The sequence below is a fragment of the Mustelus asterias genome, chromosome 2 (genome assembly GCF_964213995.1).
Source record: "Mustelus asterias chromosome 2, sMusAst1.hap1.1, whole genome shotgun sequence".
In the NCBI taxonomy this organism is placed as follows: domain Eukaryota; kingdom Metazoa; phylum Chordata; class Chondrichthyes; order Carcharhiniformes; family Triakidae; genus Mustelus; species Mustelus asterias.
Window position 1 is genome coordinate 44232486 of NC_135802.1, and position 23212 is coordinate 44255697.

The following is a 23212-nucleotide window of genomic DNA, read 5'->3' on the forward strand; positions in this document are numbered from 1 at the left end:
TTACCCCAAATACTTGATGGTTGATGAAAGTCTTATTCATGCAGCAGGTAGTTTGAACAACTCATTTCATGGGCATTTTATTTCAAATGCATAGGTGTGATATGTGTTCCTATTTATTTTCAACAAAACTCATCAATATAGTGCATCACTCCATTCAATTGAAAATTAACCACAAAAATGTTCTTTTGTACTTTAATTGATTAGATACAGTGCAAGAAAATATTAGTTGTGTTTGACAGATACCATATTACTTATTGCTGTTTGTGAGCTAATTTAATGGTGTGTCTTGCTTTTGATAAGAATTGCTTTGAGCAGATAAAGAACCACCTGCTAAACCACTTTGTATTGGCTGTGACTAACAGAGAACGACATTCACGGGCTGGGCACACAGCCACACTTGGCCCTTGAACTACTACCTAATATCCATTAGGCCAGCCGGCTAAACAGCAGGGGCAAAGCAATGAAGGTCAAGGGTAGTGTTTAGGGTTAGAATCCTGCTAGGTGCTCCATCCAACGTGGATTCCAGTAGGCTCTGGAGTCTGACCTTCAGCATTGAGAAGGAACACAAGCATCTGAAGATCTGATTTTCACAGTCTGCCCTTCTCCTTTATTTTCAGAGCAGGAGATTATGGGACTAAGAGAGAAAACTGAAAAATCTTTGACTGCAATACGAAAGGTAATGTTTCCTTTATCAAATATCAAATGACGTGCTTTTTGATTCACCTTAAGGAATTATGTTTAAATGTCATTTAAACTAAAATACATAATGAGTGTACACATAAACCATGTTTATCAGTGCAATGCCACAAAATATAGATGTCCTGCTGAATCAAATGTAAGGAGTAAGGAAGAATAATAGGTGTTTAACTTCCGTGAGTTGGTGATCACTGGTAACCTTGTTCTCTGGTTGTAGTTGTTAGCATCTGAAGAGTATTTGAAAATACAATTGCAAGCTGAGGAATCCAAAAGGGAAAGAATGGTGAGTAAACTATTGAGCTACATAATTTTCATTGATTATTGCAATAATGACTACGTAGTTTACCGCACTGCAGTCAATTTTATATTATTTGCAATATTTACGCTCATGGTTTCATTTATATCTACATGTTTGCATCTTAAGTTAGTGAAAACATTATGTTGAATTCAAATGCCAAAAGATTGCTGCTATAAATTAGGCCTTATGTATGCTCCTGTATGAAGGTGATCTGAAAATACTTGCAAACATAAATTGAAAACATTTTAGGTTTATCCAGGCTTTAAACGTCTAGTCAAGTCCTCTGAATATTTTTATGACATATCCATGACGCTATAACTTGATTGACATGATTTTTAGATTACGGGGAAAATAACTTTTGAACTGGAAGATCAACATGGACTAGATTCTGTTCTATGCAACTCATAGTCATGCTGCTAACATTGCAAAAGTTGGTTTTGGAATCGTTCCAGTGTAAACTACACTCAAAAGCAAACTTTTTCTACTACCCTGTTTCTTGCATGAAATGGAATTTTCTGAAAAAAGGATATCATGAAAACATAAAACAAAACTGTTTCTTCTTACTCTCTTTCCCCCTATCATTGGGAGACCAAAATTCCCACCTTGAGGTTAATGGACCATTAAATCGCCTGCCAAATTTTCTGTCCCACCCACAATGATTCCCGCGGTGGGCAGGATTGGGAAATTTGCCCCATTGTGTCCAGCATAATTGACATTGATATGTCAGTTGGTATTACAAAATAATTGTGGATGAGGAAGGCTTGATTCATTCATCCAGATAAATCCTATTGTGTATCTCTCCCTCTCCTCCCACCCCTTCTGCCTCTCCCTCAAATTATAACATTCTTTTGTCCTTCCAGTGTTTTTTCCTCCACAGTTCTATATAGAAGTTTATTCCAGATGTTGATTGTTTTGTGTATGAGTGAGAATTTTTTGACACCTGGTCTAACATTAGCATTTTCCAGTCGGAACCTATAATCCCCTAGATCTATTCCCACAGTTCAATTTAAAAGTATTTTGTGGGTTAACTTCTTATAATACTATTAGCAATCTCTTATAACTCCATATACAGGCAGCGCGGTGGCACAGTGGTTAGCACTACTGCCTCACAGTAACAGGGACCCGGGTTCAATTCCTGGCTTAGGTCACTGTCTGTGTGGAGTCTGCGTGGGTTTCCTCCGGGTGCTCCGGTTTCCTCCCACAGTTCGAAAGACATGCTGGTTAGGTGCATTGGCCATGCTAAATTCTCCCTCAGTGTACCTGAACAGGTGCCAGAATGTGGTGACTAGGGGATTTTCATAGTAACTTCATTGCAATGTCAATGTAAGCCTACTTATGATAATAAGTAAATAAAATATGTTAATCTCCCAGGTACTACCTTGCTTTGCTGAAAATTAAAGTTCTTTTTGTCTTTTCTCATAACTCTTATCCCTGAAATAGCAACATTGGGAATAGCTTTATGGCTATTCTCTACAAAGTTTCCAATGCTTGAATACATTTCTTCCTTCTTGGCAACCAGAACTAGATGAAGTATTCAACATGTGATCTGGCTGGAGAACTTGATCACTACCTTCCTTGACCTGTATTCTATTGCTTTGGCTGGATAGTTCAACATCTAGTTGGCTTAATTGATTTATTCTCTCCATTGTTGGAGATGTTTAGCTTTACAAGCAAAGATTTCTAGGAGTCCTTCAACTTTGCCCATAACTATTTTAACGCCGCTCGTGGACTGTCACCTTTTTTCTCCTCTTATGTGAGCATTTTGTATGTATTCATGTTAAAATTCATCTGACGGTATCCTGTACCAGTATGGCCACGTTTAATTGAATTTATAAATCCAGGTTTTTATCTAAAATAGAAAATTAGAATTGTTTCAACACTGAACTGTATGGCAGAACATTTAGTATTTGCCACTGCTCCAACCACACTCTGGTTAAATGCTATAGTTGCTGGAGATTGAATGTCCAGGAAAATAAAATTTGCCTTCACATGAAATGGAATTTTAATAAATAACAGACTGTTATGAGAATTCAGCACTTGCTACTGTGTTTACCTACTTCTTATTTGCAGTAGATTGTGCCAAGTCTTGATGAATCTATATACATCAATTTCAAAAACAATTACTACTGCTTTTTTCCAGAAGCTTATTGAGATAGTTCAAATGATTTACTTGAACTGCTTTTATTAGCCAATGGTAAATAAGGGCTGAAGTATTTATGGCATATCTTATCTACCTAAAGTAAGAACATACCAGTTCTTTATTCTATCTTCAATATAAATTTCACCATAGATAGGTGTAGATTTCTTTATCCTTCAATCAGAATTCGGTAAGGTGCCATTTGGTAGCTGTGTTTTCATTAGATATGCTTCAAAGTTCAATTTATAATTTAGTTTTATTACCATTTTAAGTTTCTGTGCCAAAAGATAGCAAAGCCATCAAATATAATCTACCAAAATGTTATATATCCCAGGATACACTCATGATCTACCTCATATGTGAGTGAATCTAATGTCACTCCTATCAATTGTGATGCTTTTACTTTTGTACCCCTTTGGCAATATGTCCTATGTCATACATTACCTCATATTTTTGAATCATGCAGTAATACTACTTTGAATTCTGATGGGGACCACAAAAATAGGGAGGTTATTCAGTTGTACAGGACACTGGTGAGGCCACACTGGAACACTGTATGCAGCACTCGTCATCTTATTTGAGGAAAGATGTAAATGTGTTGGGAGCAGTTCAGAGAAGGTTTATCAGACTAATACCTGGACTAGGTGGGTTGTCTTACGAGGAAAGGTTGGCCAGGCTCGGCTTGTTTCTGCTGGGATTTAGAAGAGTAAGAGGCAACTTGATTGAAACATGTAAGATCCTGAGGGGTCTTGACAGGGTGGATGTGAAGCAGATGTTTTCTCTTGTGAGAGAATCTAGAACTAGAGGTCACAGTTTAAAAATTAAAATGGAGATGAGACTTTTTTTCTCTGTGCGTTGTGAGTCTTTGGAACTCTTTGAAATGTGGTGGAAGCAGAGAATTTGAATATGTTAAAAACACTGCCAATGTTACCTGTAAGAGTGTCTCAAAACTCCGAAGGATAGCTTGAATCACTGATTCTTAATGACATATGTTTCTTTGGAATAACGTGAAAAACATGTACAACCCAGTGAGCAACCAGTCCTTAATAAAGAGTATTTATTAAAGTAAAAGAAAGACTAACATGCACTACACTAGCCACAATCCCTGAGCTTATCACGATACTCCTTTTCCCAAACAACATCCACTTCAATAACTCTATAAGTCAAATCCAACTCATAGTTACCACACAATACAGCCCAGATAACCAAGTCTGGGAAAATATCTTTTACTGGTTCAGTGAAGGTACAAAACTGCATCTTTTAGAGAAGAATATCTGCCGTGGCTCTAAACATTAGATGGAATAGGCCTTTCATAGATGGAACTTGCTTCTCTGAAAATTTTGGCCTGTCTGGCTGTTGGATGGAAACTAGCTTCCTTCCCCACTGAGGGTGCTAACAGTATTACTGTTCAACCCCTTTGATATGCTACCCAGTGGATTTGGTTGTCTATTTCGCAAATTCCTTGCCTTCAGAGGTTATCATTTTGTATAGCCACACCGATCTCACACTTTCTAATCTTGTTACTGGGCAGATCGCATCTCAGTTAATTCTCTAGATGCCTGCTGATCCTGTTTTGTTTATTATTTTGTTTTCATCTCAAATTCACTGTCCACCTCGGTAACTTCCAAATCCCTAACAAATATTTTGTTTTTTAAGGCAGAACTGGATAGATTCTTATTGAAACTTACAGGATACTGCGAGGCCTGGATAGAGTGGACGTGGAGAGGATGTTTCCACTAGTAGGAAAAACTAGAACCAGAGGGCACAACCTCAGGCTAAAGGGACGATCCTTTAGAACAGAGATAAGGAGGAATTTCTTCAGCCAGAGAGTGGTGAACCTGTGGAACTCTTTGCCGCAGATGGCTGTGGAGGCCGGGTCATTGAGTGTCTTTAAGACAGAGCTAGATAGATTCTTGATTAATAAGGGGATCAGGGGTTATGGGGAAAAGGCAAGAGAATGGGGATGAGAAAAAAATCAGCCATGATTGAATGGCGGAGCAGACTCGATGGGCCATGCGGCCTAATTCTGCTCCTATGTCTTATGGTCTTATGGATGGATACAGATTTGAGGGTACTATCAGATCAGCCATGGTTTTATTAAATGGCAGAGGAGGCTTGAGGTGCTGAATGGCCTACTCTTGCTTATTGTTCATATGGTCCTGGCAAGCATAGCACACCAATGTTGATACTTCTCAAGCATCTGCCACATCAAGGGAGGTGGGTGAACTGGTGCTGGCTACTGCTTTTCCCAGATTTATTGCCACTCACTTTGAAGTAGTTTCTTAAAAATGTATTTTTAGTGAAGATTTTTCCCTTTTTTACAAATAGCGCAACAAACGGGGTGGCACTTTGGCACAGTGGTTAGCACCACTGCCTCACAGCACCAGGGACTCGGATTTGATTCCCGCTTGAGTCACTGTCTGTGTGGAGTTGCACATTCTCCCCGTGTCTGCGTGGGTTTCCTCCGGGTTTCCTGCCAAAGTCCAAAGATGTGCGGGTTAGGTTGATTGGCCATGCTAAATTGCCCTTTAGTGTCAGGGGGTTAGTAGGGTAAATGGGTGGGATTGTGGGGACAGGGTCGGGGTGGGATTATGCAAACTCGATGGACTGAATGGCCTCCTTCTATACTGTGGGGATTCTATGATTCTATGAAACCCTCAAAAACTGATACAGTACAGCATGATCATTTTCCCACAAATACATACAGAAAAAGACAGGAAAAAACCAACACAGTTGGTTTGGGTAATAAAATGCAGCGAGCACCTCCCATCACAATGAAAGGATATTTCAGAGAATAGGGATAGCAGGATAAAGTCAGAAAAAGACATAGTGGTGCTTACCCTCACTTTGAGGATAATGGTGACAGAGCTACATGCCTTATGGAAAACCTTGTAGGAGTATGTCAGACAATGCAGATCCTAAAAATTTGAGCTGGAGGCCCTGTACCTTCCAGCATCTATCTAATTGATAAGTCAGGAGTTCCATTGGGATACATTCCATAATTTTATGCTAATTCTGAATTGAAGGAGATTTAGCACTAATCCATGAGCAAAAGTTATTTTCTCATGCTACAAATGTTAGGATAGTAAACAGCCTTTTCCCATTATTATCAATTATTTTTATATCTGGGAGACCCAGAATTAAATGCAAAGGATTAAAACATGCTACCGTGCAAAGGGACCCGGGGCTCCTTGTGCATGAGACGCAAAAGCCCAGTCTGCAGGTACAACAGGTGATCAAGAAGGCAAATGGGATGTTGGCCTATATTGCGAGGGGGATAGAATATAAAAGCAGGGATGTCTTGATGCACCTGTACAGGGCATTGGTGAGGCCGCAGCTGGAATACTGTGTGCAGTATTGGTCCCCTTATATGAGGAAGGATATATTGGCATTGGAGGGAGTGCAGAGAAGGTTCACCAGGTTGATACCAGAGATGAGGGGTTTGGATTATGAGGAGAGGCTGAGGAGATTGGGTTTGTACTCGTTGGAGTTTAGAAGGATGAGGGGGGATCTTATGGAGACTTATAAGATAATGCGGGGGCTGGATAGGGTGGAGGCGGAGAGATTCTTTCCACTTAGTAAGGAAGTTAAAACTAGAGGACACAGCCTCAAAATAAAGGGGGGTCGGTTTAAGACAGAGTTGAGGAGCAACTTCTTCTCCCAGAGGGTGGTGAATCTCTGGAATTCTCTGCCCACTGAGGTGGTGGAGGCTACCTCGCTGAATATGTTTAAAGCGCGGATGGATGGATTCCTGATCGGTAAGGGAATTAAGGGTTATGGGGATCAGGCGGGTAAGTGGTACTGATCCACGTCAGATCAGCCATGATCTTATTGAGTGGCGGGGCAGGCTCGAGGGGCTAGATGGCCTACTCCTGCTCCTATTTCTTATGTTCTTATGTTCTTATGTTCTGAGGCCATATTGAAAATCTTCTCAAGCTCTTTAAGGACAAATGTGAGGTAATGCATTTTGGAAGGTCTAATGCAGATGGGAAATGGCAGAGCCCTTAAGAGTATTGATAGGCAGAGGGATCTGGGTGTACAGGTACACAGGTCACTGAAAGTGGCAACGCAGGTGGAAAAGGTAGTCAAGAAGGCATAAGGCATGCTTGCCTTCATCGGCCGGGGCATTGAGTTTAAAAATTGGCAAGTAATGTTGCAGCTTTATACAATCTTAGTTAGACTGCACTTGGAATATGGTATTCAATTCTGGTTGCCATGCTACCAGAAGGATGTGGAGGCTTTGGAGAGGGTAAGAAAAGATTTACCAGGATGTTGCCTGGTATGGAGAGCATTAGCTATGAGGAGAGATTGGAGAAACTTGGTTTGTTCTCACTGGAACGACGAAGGTTGAGGGGGTGACCTGATAGAGGTCTACAAGATTATGAGGGGCATGGACAAAGTGGATAGTCAGAAGCTTTCTCCCAGGGTGGAAAAGTCAATTACTATGGGGCAAAAGTTTAAGGTGCGAGGGGCAAGTTTTTTACACAGAGGGTGGTGGGTGCCTGAAACCTACTGCCGGGGGAGGTAGTGGAAGCAGATACGATAGTGACTTTTAAGGGGCGTTTTGACACATACATGAATAGGATGGGAATAGAGGGATATGGTCCCCGGAAGGGTAAGGGGTTTTAGTTCAGTCAGGTAGCATGGTCGGTGCAGGCTTGGAGGGCCGAAGGGCCTGTTCCTGTGCTGTAATTTTCTTTGCTCTTTGTTCTTTGACAGTAAACCATAGGTTTTAATTTTGACACAGGATCAGAAGCAATGCAGATAGTCCACCCTATACCCACCTTGCATTTTTGGCACGAGGATATAGTTGGATCAAGCTTGGCTCAGCTTCCCGCCTCGACACTCCGTAGTGTCCGGCCCAACCACATGACCCTCAAAGAATGGCCGCTTAAAGGGGCTACACAACCACATTCCTTCCCCCCCATCTTCTGAAATCACCTAAGAGGAAAACAAAAAAAAACACATCATTAGCATAAGCAACAATTCACAGAAAAACATCAGGGGAAATCCCCATGAAAACTTAGAACATAGAACATAGAACATTACAGCGCAGTACAGGCCCTTCGGCCCTCGATGTTGCACCGACCAGTGAAACCAATCTAAAGCCCATCTAACCTACACTATTCCAATATCATCCATATGTTTATCCAATGACCATTTAAATGCCCTTAATGTTGGCGAGTCCACTACTGTTGCAGGCAGGGCATTCCACGCTCTTACTACTCTCTGAGTAAAGAACCTACCTCTGACATCTGTCCTATATCTATCACCCCTCAATTTAAAGCTATGTCCCCTCGTACTAGCCATCACCATCCGAGGAAAAAGGCTCTCACTGTCCACCCTATCTAATCCTCTGATCATCTTATATGCCTCTATTAAGTCATCTCTTAACCTTCTTCTCTCTAACGAAAACAGCCTCAAGTCCCTCAGCCTTTCCTCATAAGACCTTCCCCCATACCAGGCAACATCCTGGTAAATCTCCTCTGCACCTTTTCCAATGCTTCCACATCCTTCCTATAATGCGGTGACCAGAACTGTACGCAATACTCCAAGTGCGGCCGCACCAGAGTTTTGTACAGCTGCAACATGACCTCATGGCTCCGAAACTCAATCCCTCTACTAATAAAAGCTAACACACCGTACGCCTTCTTAACAACCCTATCAACCTGGGTGCCAACTTTCAGGGATCTATGCACATGGCACTTGGTATAGGTTTTGTCAGCCTGGCAACTTCCGAACTCTTACAGGATATCTCAACTCTGAGCTAGGTTAGTCTGGATATGAAAAATCAGGTCGGGTCGAGGCAAATGGCAAACTCATCAATCCAGGGTCTAAATCATCCTTGGTAGCTACCATATTCTCCATTACTGAAACAACTAGATGCTCCGGTTCCACATTTATGATTGGGATCCTCACTCCCAATCCAGGCGGATCTACATGTTCTGCTGGAGTCACCTGTTGATCCCTTGTATCAGGCACTGCTCTCCTTCTCAGGTGATCTACATGTCTCTTGATGTGCCATCCTTGCATCTCTACAATATAAGAGACCAGCCCTGTCATTTCTATGCTCTTTCCAGCCACCATGGGGTGTCGGTGTAGCTCAGCTGGCTGGATGACTGGCTAGTGATGCGGAGTGATGTCAACAGCATGAGTTCAATTCCTGTATCGGCTAAGGTTATTCATGAAGGCCCTCCTTTTCAACCTTGCCTCGCCTGAGGTGTGATAATCCTCAGGTTAAATCACCACCAATCACTGCCTATGGTCATCTGGGACAATGGTGACTTTATCCATTAGTCGCTACCCATGCTGGTCCTGCTGCAAAATTTCTTAACATGACTAAATCTTCATCTTGGAAGACTCTGTCATTCTTCCTTGATCGTGATTTTCTTTCTGAGAGGCTTATCTAGCATCCATGCTCCCCACCAAATTTGGAACTATCACATTCAACAGTGTCTTTAAATAATGAACCAGTAGCAGTTCAGCTGGCATGACCCCCGTGGTCACATTTTGCTTGGTGTTGTCAGATAACAAAAAGCTGGTGATCCATAAAGGTAGAGGTTTATTAACTTGTTTCTTCATTGAGGCCTTGAAGGCTTGCACGGAATGTTGCACGAACCAATTTGATTCTGGATGGTAAGGTGCTGACCTAACATGGAGAATGCCATTTGATTTTACAAATTAATGAAATTACTCCACTGTGAAGGATGTACCATTGTCAAATGCTAAGACCTCCAGGGTCCCATGAATGGCAAAGATTTTTCTCAATTTATCAATGGTGGCAGTGGCTATGGTAGACTTCATCAACTGGACATCCAGCCATTGCAACTGTGAATATTTGGAGATAATACATTTATTAATGATTTGGAAGAGGGAATGAAATGTATTATCTCAAAATTTAAAGTTTACTTATTAATCACAAGTAAGGCTTACATTAACACCACAATGAAGTTATTGTGAAATTTCCGTGGTCGCCACACTCCGGCACCTGTTCAGGTCAATGTACATCCATCAGATTGTGGCAGGAAACCAGAGTACCCAGAGGAAACCCACGCAGACACGGAGAGAACGTGCAGACTCCGCACAGACAGTGACCCAAGCCAGGAATTGAACTTGGGTCCCTGGCGTTGTGAGGCAGCAATGCTAACCACTATGCCACCGTGCTGCCCACAGATGATATGCAGATGATTTGCAGATAATACAAAGTTGGTTTTGAGGGTGAGCTGTGAAGGAGGATGCAAAGATGCTTCAGTGTGATTTGGACAGGCTGAGTGTGTGGGCATATTCATGGCAAATCCAGTATAATGTGGATAAATGTGAGATTATCCACTTTGATAACAATAATAGGAAGACAGATTATTACTTGAATGGGTGTAAATTGAGCGAGGCTTTGGTGCCCTCATGCATCAGTTACTGAAAGTAAGCATGCAGGTACAGCAGTCAGTAAAGAAGGCAAATGGTATGTTGGCCTTCATAGCGAGAGGATTTGAGTATAGGGATAGAGATGTTTTACTGCAATTATATAGAGTGATGGTGAGGCCACATCTGGAGTATTGTGTGCAATTTTGGTTTCCTTATCTGAGGAAACATAGGAAGGATTACTATAGAGGGAGCACAGCGAAGGTTTACCAGACTGATTCCTGGGATGGCAAGTCTGTCATATGAGGAGAGACTAAATTGGTTGGGATTATATTCACTGGAGTTTAGAAGAGTGAGATGGGATCTCATAGAAACTTATAAAATTGTAACAGTGTTAGACAGGGTAGATTCAGAAAGAATCTTCTTGATGGTGGGCAATTCCAGAACTAGAGGTCATAGTTTGAGGATAAGAGGTAAACCTTTTAGAACTAAGTTGAGGAGAAATTTCTTCAGCCAGTGAGTGGTGAATATGTGGAATTCACTACCACAGAAAGTAGTGAGGCCAAAATGTTGTCTGGTTTCAAGAAGAAATTAGATACAGCTCTTAGTGGTATGGGTGGAAAGGGAGGATCAGGACATTGAATTTGATGATCAGCCATGATCATAATGAATGGTGGAGCAGGCTCAAAGGCCAAATGGCTGGTTTCTATGTTTCAATGTGCAGCCACTAGAATCAGAAACATATGGTCCATAAAGAGTCTTGCAAAATATGTATTCTTGCCCAGGGTCACCCCGGCCACTTCCGCAGTTGCAGTGGCCTGTTTAGCTTGACAACTGGAACATTAACTAACCATACTCTCTATATCTGTATCAAGGCCCAGCCACCACATATAACTTTTGGCTAGTAATTTCATTCTGCTTTGAGCCGGATGTGAGTTGTGTAGGTCTTGCAACAATAGCCATCTTCCTTCGTGCGGGACTATAACCCTAGCTTCCTACAACAATACCCTGTATTCACAAGTTATCTCCTTCCTCTTTTGCTGGTAGGGCTTTAACAGCTCTGACTTCTCACATCGCCACCCTTACATCACCATCTTTTTTAAACTTTGATAATATTGGGTCTCTATCTGTCCAATCCTTATGTGCTTTGCTGAGACCAGCAAGGACTCTATCATATGCAGTGGCAGCACTACTTCTTGTGGAACTGGTGGTGCCAACCTGCTAAGCGCATCCGCATTTAATATCTGTATCCCTGGCCAATAAGAGTGCCCACCTCTGTACTCTTGCTGAAGCTATTGGCGGCACTGATGAAATTTTTGACTGTATATATGACCGCCAAGCTTTCCTTATTGATTTGGGAACATTTTTGTTCCATATCAGAAAACGTCCTTAAGGCAAAGGCAATTGCCATTTGCTGCATCAAGCATTCTGTGGGACAAAACTGCTCCCTCTCCATATGGTGATGCATCAGAAGTCACCAACAAGGGCTTGGTTGGATTGTAATGCACCAATAATGTCAACGACTATAGAGCCTATTTGATTTTTGTGAATGTCTCTTTCAGGTCTTCTCCCCATCTCCATGATGTTTCTTTAACAATTGTAGACTGGGGCTAAGGTGGTTACATTTTGTGGAAACCTACTGTAATAGCTTACTGTTCTGAGAAATTACTTTAATTCAGAGATATTTGTGGGATGTGGAACCTTTTATGGCTTTTACTTTATCTTTAGATGATTCAGAACCCTTATCGGGCACCTCAGCCTGTTTCTTCACTGGAGTTAAATGAATCGTGGTTTTTATTTGCACATTCTGTCCTGACAGCTTTACTCTGCACCATGCTTGTGAATGGTACATAATTTCTAAATTGGCAGGCTTCTTGGTTGTGCTCTCCCCACACTGAATAGAGGCTTTTGCCCTCGATGTTGTATCTCTTTTATTGGACTCTTCAGTACCTGCATTTGGGTTGGCCTTCACACCAGCCGTTTCCCGCCACAAGCAGTTTATTTCATTTAGCAGGCATTGCAATTCACTTACACCCTGTTCTGCATATTCAGTCACCTGGGCCAGCTCCACAACGTTTTCTAGTGAAATTCTAGTCTCAGCCAATTGTATAATCAGGCTGTTCATACCATAGACCAAACAGCCCCTCAACATTTCCCCTAAAGCTGGGTCAAATTCTGCAATGCTCTGTAAATGCTCTCAATCTGGCCATGGAGCCTGAGACTATCTACCCTGGCTCTCGGACTGCTGGGTGAAATTCGTACCTCAACATAATAATTGGGGGTCTAGGGTTGAAATGATTCTTAACCAGCTAAATCACCAGGTCAAAAGTTTGTGTGTCTGGAGCATCAGGCTATGTTGAACTTCTGATTAAACTGTAAATCTGTGGGTCACAAAATGTGAGCAGAATAACATTCTGCTTTTCTTCAGTTATCTCATTCACTACAAAAAAGTAATGTAGCTTTTCAAAAAACTGGCCCCAATTTTCTACTTCAGGGTTGAAATGTTATAATTTCCTGATTAATGGCATTTTAATATGCGCCTGTATCTTGCTTTTTCTTATCTTTGATGCGCCAATTTCTCTTCCCTCTAGCTGTGCACTGTGATCCCCAAGTCGCTGGGAAGTTTTTATTCATCGCCAGTGTAATAAATTGAGGGCAACTACTCAAAGCTTCAGAACAAAAAGGCTTTATAGCCAACACAATGATTTGTTATACATACAAATAAGATTCGACAGAATAACGATGTGACTGTACGCCACTCCTCCCTGGCTCCAACTGCCATTCTTTCCCAACCTTAGATGAACACTCTTGCACTCAATTTGCTCAGTTTCTCACCTCGACATTCCATAGGGTCTGGCTTGACCATGTGGCCCTCAGGGAATGCCCCGTTAAAGGCACCACACTCTCACAATAGCCTTCCACGGAGTCCAGAAAGGCCAAAGTCTTAGCAGGCTTGTTGAACATCCTAAAAGTTCCATCAAAAGTAACCCTCCTGATAGCAGGATATAGGAGGGCTTACTGCATTCCAGTAGCTTTCAGATGTTTTCTAACCTCATTAAAACTTCTGCATCTTTGTTGTATCGCCGCCAAGAAGTCTTGGAAAAAAGAGACCTTTGCTTCCTCATAGAGCAAGGCCATGTTTGGCCATTTCCACTACTCCTTGGTTATCTCTGAAGTTACAAAAATGCATGATAATAGGCCAGGATTGTTGGTTGTCTCTAGGCCTTAAAGACAGGACACTATGTGCCCCTTCAAGCTTAATACGCCCAGATTTTGCATTGAGATTGAGAAAACGTGATAGCCAGCTCTCAAAAAAATGAACAGGGGGCTTACCCACAGCTCCTTCTGGAAAACAGATCACACGGATATTCTTCCTCTGACCCCGGTTCTCCAGATTTATCAGAATATCTGACATACCATGCAGCTGAATTTCCAAGGATTGCAAACGGGCCTCAAATGAACATAGAACATTACAGCGCAGTACAGGCCCTTCGGCCCTCGTTGCGCCGACCTGTGAAACCAATCTAAAGCCCATCTAACCTACACTATTCCAATATCAGGAATTCCACTATCAATACTATTCCAATATCAGGAATTCCAATATGAGGAAGCTGTATGCTCAACAGTAAGGATTCTTTCCTTCACCAAGCCTCTTACTGGTACTCTGCAGTTCATCAGTGTGAGCACTGATATTCTGTGCCAAAACAACCAGCCTGATGTCTATGACTTTAATAATATTGGCAGTCATCATCTGCAATGCGTTCAAGAGTGCTAGATCGAGAGCCTGCTTCCCAACCAAGTCACCATGTTTGTCAGTGGTGGGGGGATTGAATGTTTGTGGAAGGGGAAACAATCAAGCCGGCTGCTTTGTCCTAAATGGTGTCAAGTTTCTTCAATGTTGTTGGAGCTGCACTCATCTAGGCAAGTGGTGAATATTCCATTACACTCCTGACTGGTGCCATGTAGGTGGACAGGCTTTGGGGAGTCAGGAGGTGAGTTACTCACTCACAATGATACTGAACATTGTGCAATCGTCAGTGAACATGCCCACTTCTGACCTTATGACAGAGGAAAGGTCATTGATAAAGCAGATGAAGATGATTGGGCCTACAACACTATTCTGTGATGTCCTGGAGCTGAGATAATGGACCTCTTATAACCACACCCATCTTCCTTTGTGCAAGTTATGACTGCAAGCCACAGAGGGTTCTCACTGAGTCCAGTTTTGCTAGAGCTCCTTGATGTCATACTCAATGCTGCCTTGATGTCAAAGGCAGCCACTCTCATAGAGTCATAGAGGTTTACAGCATGGAAACAGGTCCTTCGGCCCAACTTGTCTATGCCGCCCTTTTTTTTTAAACCCCTAAGCTAATCCCAATTGCCCGCATTTGGCCCATATTCCTCTATACCCATCTTACCCATGTAACTGTCTAAATGCTTTTTAAAAGACAAAATTGCACCCGCCTCTACTACAACTTCTGGCAGCTTGTTCCAGACACTCACCACTCTCTTAGTGAAAGATTTGCCCCTCTGGACACCTATGCCCTCTAGTTTTAGACTCCCCTACCTTTGGGAAAAGATATTGACTATCTAGCTGATCTGTGCCCCTCATTATTTTTTAGACCTCCAAAAGATCACCCCTCAGCCTTCTACGCTCCAAAGAAAAAGGTCCCAGTCTATCCAGCCTCTCCTTATAACTCAAACCATCAAGTCTCGGTAGCATCCTAGTAGATCTTTTCTGCACTCTTTCTAGTTTAATAATCCCCTTTCTATAATAGGGTGACCAGAACTGTACACAGTATTCCAAGTGTGGCCTTACCAATGTCTTGTGCAAGTTCAACAAGACGTCCCAACTCCTGTATTCAATGTTCTGACCAATGAAACCAAGCATGCTGAATGCCTTGTTCACCACTCTGTCCACCTGTGACTCCACTTTCAAGGAGCTATGAACATGTACCCCTCGATCTCTTTGTTCTTTAACTCTCCCCAATGCCCTACCATTAACTGAGTAAGTCCTGCCCTGGTTCAATCTACCAAAATGCATCACCTCGCATTTATCTAAATTAAACTTCATCTGCCATTCGTCAGCCCACTGGCCCAATTGATCAAGATCCCGTTGCAATCGGAGATAACTTTCTTTATTGTCCTCTCACCTCACCTCTGGCATTCAGTTTTTTCGTCCGTGCTTGAACCATGGCTGTAATGAGGCCCGGAGCTGAGTGATCCTGATAGAACACAAATTGAACATCCGTGAGCTGGTTATTGCTGAGTAAGTGCCACTTGTTAGCACTGCTGATGACCTCTTCCATAACTTTACTGAATAGACTGATGAGGAGGTAATTGGCCGGAGTGAATTTGTCCTGTTTCTTGTTTCCGGGATATACCTGGGCAATTTTCTACATTGCCAGGTAGATGCCAGTGTTGTAGCTGTACTGGAATAGCTTGACTAGGAATAGAACAAGTTCTGGAGCACAAGTCTTCAGTACTATTGCTGGAACATTGTCAGGACCCATATAGCCTTTGCAGTATCCACTCCATTTCTTGATATCATGTGGAGTGAATCAGATTGGCTGAAGACTGCCATCTGGGGACCTCTGGAGGAGGCTGAGGTGGATCATCCACTCTGCACTTCTGGTTGAAGATTGTTGTGAATGCTCCAGCCCTATCTTTTGTATTGATGTGCTGGGCTCCTCCATCATTGAGATGGGGATATTTGTGGAGCTTCCTGTTCCATTGAGTTGTTTAATTGTCCTCCACCATTCCCGGTTCGATGAGGCAGGACTGCAGAGCTCAGATTTGATCTGTTGGTTTTGGAATCGTTAAGCTCTGTTTATTACTTGCTGCATATTTTGTTTGGCAACAAGTAGTCATGTGTTTTAGCTTCACCAGATTGACACCACACTTTTAGGTATGCCTGGCGTTGCTCCTCGCATGCTCTCCTGCACTCTTCGTTGAACGAAGGTTGATCCCTGGTAATACTAAAATGGGGGATTTGCCGGGTCATGAGGTTGCAGATTGTGGTTGAGTACAGTTGTGCTGCTGCTGCTGGCCTACTGTGCCTCATGGATGCCCAGTTTTGAGTTGCCAGATCTGTTCAAAGTCTATCACATTTAGCATGGTTGCGGTGCCATACAACACGATGGCGGTATCCTCAATGTGAAGACAGGACTTTGTCTCCACACACACTGTGTGTTGGTCACTCCTGCCGATACTGTCATGGAGAGATGCATCTGTGGTAGGCAAATTGGTGAGGATGAGGTTAAGTACGTTTTTCCCTCTTGTTGTTTCCCTCACCGCCTGCCAGAGTCTCAGTTTAGCAGCCATGTCCTTCAGGATCTGACCAGCTCAGTCTGTGGTGGTACTACCAAGCCGCACTTGGTGATGGACATTGAATTCCTCCACCCAGAGTACATTCTGTGGCTTTGCCACGCTCAGTGCTTCCCCCAAGTGGTGTTCAACATGGGGGAGTACTGATTTAATAGCTGAGGGAGGATTGTATAGTAATCAGCCGGAGGTTTCCTGGTCCATGTTTGACCTGGTGCCATGAGACCTCATGGGGTAAAGAGTCAATGTTCAGGACTCCCAGGGCAACTCACTTCATTATACGATTGTGCCGCGCCACCTCTGCTGTGTCTGTCCTGCCGGTGGCACAGGACATACCGAGGAATGGTGATGGTGGTGTCTGGGACATTGTCTGTAAGGTATGATTCCATGAGGATGACTTATGTCAGGCTGTTGCTTGACTAGCCTGAGAAACAGCTCTCCCAATTTCATAGAATTATAGAATTGTACACTGCAGAAGTGGCCCTTCGGCCCATCAAGTTGCATTGAAATGCCTGACCCCCCCCCACACCTGATCCCATTTACCAGCATTTGGCCCATAGCCTTGAATGTTATGTTCACACAAACCCCTAGATGTTAGTAAGATGGACTATGCAAGGTTGGAAGGGCTGTGTTTGCCATTGTCATTTCCAGTGCCGAGGTCAATGCCAGGTGGTCTGTCCAGTTTCATTCCTTTTAGTTTTATAACTACTACAATATTTACCTATTGTAACTGTTAATAATGGTAGGAAACTATAAATCTTTTCTGGATGAATGAGCTGAGGTGGCCTCTATTTTCTATGTCAAGCTATGTTGTTTTCACACTTGCTCAATTTGCAGAATCTAGAGAGGTATGTGGTGCAGTGCTGGTCAAGGGAGAAAATAATTTAAAGATGAGGGAAGAAAGTTTAATTGTTTGACAGCAATGTGGATTTTTTAGGAAATCACTGATCAGGGACTGATGTATAGCACTGAACAAATTCCATTTTTTTTGTATTAACAGTTGGAAACACAGAAATTAAAAATGGAAACCGCATTAACTGCTGCAAAGATGAAGGTAAGTGGGCAACGACTAGCAAGTCTGATTCTCCGAACAATCAGGTATGTGTTGTCATGAACAAAACAATGTCTGTGTTTAATATCTGGATTAGCCAGCAGAAAGCACACTTGGCACCAATGTCTCAGAAGAGTAAATCTTTATCTGGAAGATGGTGATGCACTGAAGAATTTAAGATGAAACTCATCCTGATATGGAAAAAATGGTCACTGTGCAACATTCAGTGCTTTATTTATTGTATAATTACTGGTAGCATTTAACTGGAAGAATTATAGCACACTGGTCTGTTTACTGCAGCATCATTAGTAACCTGGTTTTATCAGTCATGCTACATAAAGGAAGAGCAGTAAGTATTTATTCCACGTTGATCTGTCTCTTACTCTTGGTAGTCACTTAATTTATACAGGTTTAGACAAACTGCTTAAAACTGACAAAAAGAATAGCATTAGCTGGACCATCTATTACTAACAAATATTACTGGACCATGTATTACTAACAAAAACAGAAAATACAAAGGGGGAAACTAGCATTTTACAAATGGGGTGGCAAGGAATTGAGAGAGAACTTTGTTATAAAAGTTAAGAGAGCTATCCACCCCAATTTATTTTTAAGGAAATCTGTTGTAGTTTCATATCATCTTTACTTTTATTACTATACTTATTATAGTCACAGCTGTGAGGTGGTAGAATGTTAAATGTAGAGATTAAGCAAGTAAGTAGCAGTGATAGAGGGTGAAATTCTGCCACTAGCCCCTGGCGGGTTTGGTGGCAAGTGGGTGCAATGAATCTGGCGGGAGCCAAAAAGTCAGAAACTCGTCGACATATAATCATATTGCAATTCTTCCAATGATGGCTTAATTGCGGGTCACTCTTCCCATAAGCAGGCAGTGCAAACTTCATTTTCATCCGTTTGCATCTCATGAATGCTTATCAAAATAGCTGCCCACCGACATCCCATCAGCCCTTTAAATTTTGCGGGAATTTATGTCAGCACCAAACCCAATCGTTAATGAGTGGCATGCACAATGCCAGTCCTCAGTTCGCCAGAGCCCTCAGAGTGAATGCAACAACTTTCTGACATAGTGCCACACTGTTCCTGATATGTTGTATTCCAGCCTGCCGGGGCAGGCCAGTTCCTGCTCTCCATCTCCATGCCAAACTGATCGGCATGGGCAGCACCAAGCTGCTGGACCCATGCACCATCCTGTGTCATCATCTCAGATCAGTACTGCACCTGGGTTGGGGAGTACAGGGGTCTCCTTCCGCCCTGGTGTCACACACCAGTGCCTATCTAGACAGGACTGTGCTGCGGGACTCACACAATTACCGCAACAAAGGTCCGAAGTTTGATCAGGGGTCAAGTGTGAGATGAGGCTGGGAGGGGAACGGGAGGGTGAGAGGGGTATGGCCTAATGAAAACAAGGGGTCAATGTGGAAGGAGCACAGTGCAAGGGGCGGCAGGGGAAAGGTGGGGGGAGAGCGAGGGCTCATAATGACACACAAGGGGAAGGAGGTGAATGAAGAAGAACAATTGAAGACAGAGGGAAGACAAAGAGGAGGAAAGCTAGACCCTGAGAAGGCTGCGTGAAACGCTCACAAACAAGGAGTCAAAGGGATGCCACATCATTTACTGAAAAGGGATGGATGAAGAATCCCGATGAGTTGGGAAGGGATCCAAGGGAGCATGGTCACCTCTTATGTGTTGGGTTTAGCAGGAGGGTGGTTTAAACAAGGAGCATACTTCTTCCTGAGGCTGCTAGTCTTTTCCCTCTGGGTTGCTGACATCCTGCACAGTCTGGTGAAGACAGGCGAGCTGGAGAGAGTGATATGAGTGTGCTGGACTGGTATTTAAGTATGCTGATGGGACCTCCCAACCCATCAGTTGAGGGTGGGGTGGACAAATCGCCGCATGCCCACCAAGAGAGTCAGAGGGGGTCTCATTTGTGCATAATTAATTTGCTTCTGGGCGCAGAATCAGGTGCAGGATCTTGCTATTCTGGTTGACTGGACAGCAGCCACTGGAATGGTGGCATTGTGGTTAGGACTGCTGCCTCACAGCGCCAGGGACCCAGGTTCAATTCCGGCCTCAGGTAACTGTCTGTGTGGAGTTTGCACGTTCTCCCCATGTCTGCGTGGGTTTCCTCCCACACCCCAAAGAGGTGTGGGTTAGGTTTGATTGGCCATGCTAAATTGACCATTTGTGTCAGGAGGATTAGCAGGGTAAATATGTGGGATTACAGGGATAGGGCCTGGGTGGGATTGGTGTTGGTGCAGGCTCGATGGACCAAATGGCCTCCTTCGGCATTGTAGGGATTCTAGAAACCATCTGCCCCTTAGTCTCAAAATGGGAGAATTCCACCCAGTGGGGTATTTTCATTTTCATATAGATTGCAATAAGCATACTAACTCATGGTCAGAAAGGTATCAGATTTCTTGACTGTTCAGGATCATTTTCTGCAACAATATTTCATAGAATCAACAATGGGCAAGGCCATATTAAATTTGGTAATGATTTAGTTAACAGCTTAACAATTAACATTTATTTAACAGTGATCATAATATGATGAATTTCCAAGCATTTCTTGCAAGAGAGAAAGGGCTGGATTTTCATCTTTTATTAAGTCTTTCATGGGATGTGGGTGTCGTTGGCTGGGCCAACATTTATTGCCCATCCTTAATTGCCCTTGAATTGAATGGCTTGCCAAGCCATTCAAGAGTCAATCACATTGCTATGGATCTGGAGTCACATGTTGACGAGATTGAGTACGGACGGCAGATTTCCTTTTCCAAAGGACAGTGATGAACCAGATGGGTGTTTATGACAATCAGCAAAGTATCATGGTCATCATTAGACTTTAAATTCCAGATTTTTTATTGAATCTAAATTTCACCATGTGCCATGGTGGGATTCAAACCTGGGTCCTTGAATTACTAAGCCAACGACAATACAGCAACATCACAACCTCCCCTGCACCCCCTCCCCTAATAGTCGTGTGCGAACCAAAAGTTGACCACTTCCAGACTTCCTGCCTCCTGACCAGCAGTGCACACTCACGCAATCTGCATGGCATTGTGTTGGGGATGGGCTGAAGTCATGACCACTGCCTCCTGCATCAGCATAGAAGCACAATCAGAGTTGAGAATGGCTTTTGGCATGGAGGCAGGTATATCCTGTCTTAGGACTGTTAAAAGGCCCACCACAGCTGTCATCTGGATGCCGCAAGAATTCACAGAAGTTGTTTGAGTAATTCATCAATAAAATTTTAACAGTTGGCTGAACTTTGAGCTGAATACTTATTGTTAAGTTTGAAGTCATTGCTAGCCATTAATAGGTTATCACTCTGAAAAGTTGGCTCAGTTTGAAGGAACCCTGAGTAAACTCCCAACCCATTGTATATCCATTACTGTCATGATCTGAATATTGCCGATCTCCTAACTATGATCTTCCAAAGTTCCCTCAATTCAGAACGTTCCTTTAGATTGGAAAATTTTGCATCACTTAATTATTTAAGAAAGATTAGAAAGGGAAACCATGGAATTATAAGGAAGTTAGACTAACATCTATTGTTGAGTAATTACTTGAGTCTATAATTGATGATTGATTGACCAAACACTTCAAAACTTTTCAGCTGATCAGGTAGATTTTGTAAAGGGTAGGGAATGCCTGAGGAACATGATTGAAGGTTTTGAAAAGATAATGAAAGTAGTCAACAAGGGAGTGTCTATTGCTGTTATGTAGATGAGCCTCTGGACGATATTTGATAAAGAGGCTATTAGCTAAAGTTGAAATTCATGTAATTGAAAATCAATTATTAACTTGATTAAGAAATTGGTTGAACAACAGGAGATAACAACTAGGGATGATGGGCAGGTACTCTAATTGACAGGATGTGACCAGTCTTTTTGGGGCCTCAACTATTCACTGTTTATTTGCTTGACTCAGATGAAGGAGAAAAAGCCCCATGTCCAAATTTGTCAATAGCACAAAGGTAGACAGTATTGTTAGCTGTGTAGGAAACCAAAAAAAACCAAAGAAATATTGATAGATAAATGGGAAAACTATGGTAAATGGAATTCACCTTGGGTGAAGTCATCCACCTTGAACCTATAAAGGATAGAATATCACACTTTCTAAGTTATGAAAAGCTAGAAGCAGTGAAAATCAGAAGAGAGTCCATGCAGATAAATCATTAAAATGCCATGAACAGGCACAAAGAAAATCAGGAATGCTAGACTTTTTATCTCAGTGAGTAGACTATAAGCAGATCAAAATTATGTACTTCCTGCAAATGTTTCCTGGTTAGACCACAGCTGAAGTACCACGAACAATTCTCGGCATCAACCCTTGCAAAAAACATATTGGCCTTGGAGACAGTGCAATGTGCATTCACCAGAATTATTCCTGAACTCAAAGGGTTAAATTAAGAGGCGAGATTTCAGAAGCTAGTATTGTATTCCCTGTAATTCAAGCAAGTTCAATAAATTTTAAGGGGAACAGTTAGAGTGGTAGAGTTATATAGCACGGAAACAGGCCCAACGCGACCATGCCGACCAGTTTTCCTAAACTGACCTAGTCCCATTAGCCTGCTTTTGACCCATATCCCTCTAAACGTTTCCTATCCATGTACCTGTCTAAACGTCTTTTATAAGTTTAATTGTACCCACCTCTACACCTCCTCTGGCAGCTCATTCCATATATGCACCACCCTTTATGTGAAAAAGTTGCCCCTTTTAAATCTTTCCCCTCTGACCTTAAAGCTGTGCCCTCTAGTTTTGGACTCCCCTACCATGGGGAAAAGACCTTGGCTATTCAACCTTATCTATGCCCCTCATGATTTTATAACCCTCTATGAGGCCACCTCTCATCCTTCCACACTCCAAGGAAAAAAGTCCCAGTCTACCCAGCCTCTCCATATAGTTTAAACCTTCCAGTCATGATTACATACTTGTAAATCATTTTTGCACCCTTTCCTGTTTCATAATATCCTTCCTATAGCAGGGTGATCGGAATTGTATGCAGCACTCCAAATGTGGCCTTATGTTCAACAACATTCTCCAGGACTTAACCATTAACTCTGACAGTCCTGCCCTGATTTGTCTTATCAAAATGCAACACCTCGAATTTATCTGAATTAAACTCCATCTGCCGTTCCTTGGTCCACTGGCCCAGTTGATCAAGACCCCATTGTAGTTTTAGATAACCTTCTTCACTGTCCACTACACCACCAATTTTGGTGTCATCTGCAAACTTACTAACCATGCCCCCTATATTCCCATCCAAATCATTAATATATAAATGACAAATGACAGTGGACCCAGCATCGATCCCTGCAGCACACTACTGG

The 23212-nt window shown here is 42.6% G+C and overlaps 1 protein-coding gene across 1 annotated transcript in view; it reads left to right on the plus strand.

The window, feature by feature from the left end:
* The window catches only part of LOC144480685 (uncharacterized protein C10orf67, mitochondrial-like), a 187290-nt gene that overhangs the window by 120063 nt on the left and 44015 nt on the right, over window positions 1-23212 (plus strand). Inside the window, exons 7-9 of the mRNA XM_078200283.1 lie at window positions 618-676; window positions 914-979; window positions 17815-17868. Of these exons, the coding sequence (XP_078056409.1) occupies window positions 618-676; window positions 914-979; window positions 17815-17868 (179 nt within the window). The remainder of the gene's footprint in view (window positions 1-617; window positions 677-913; window positions 980-17814; window positions 17869-23212) is intronic.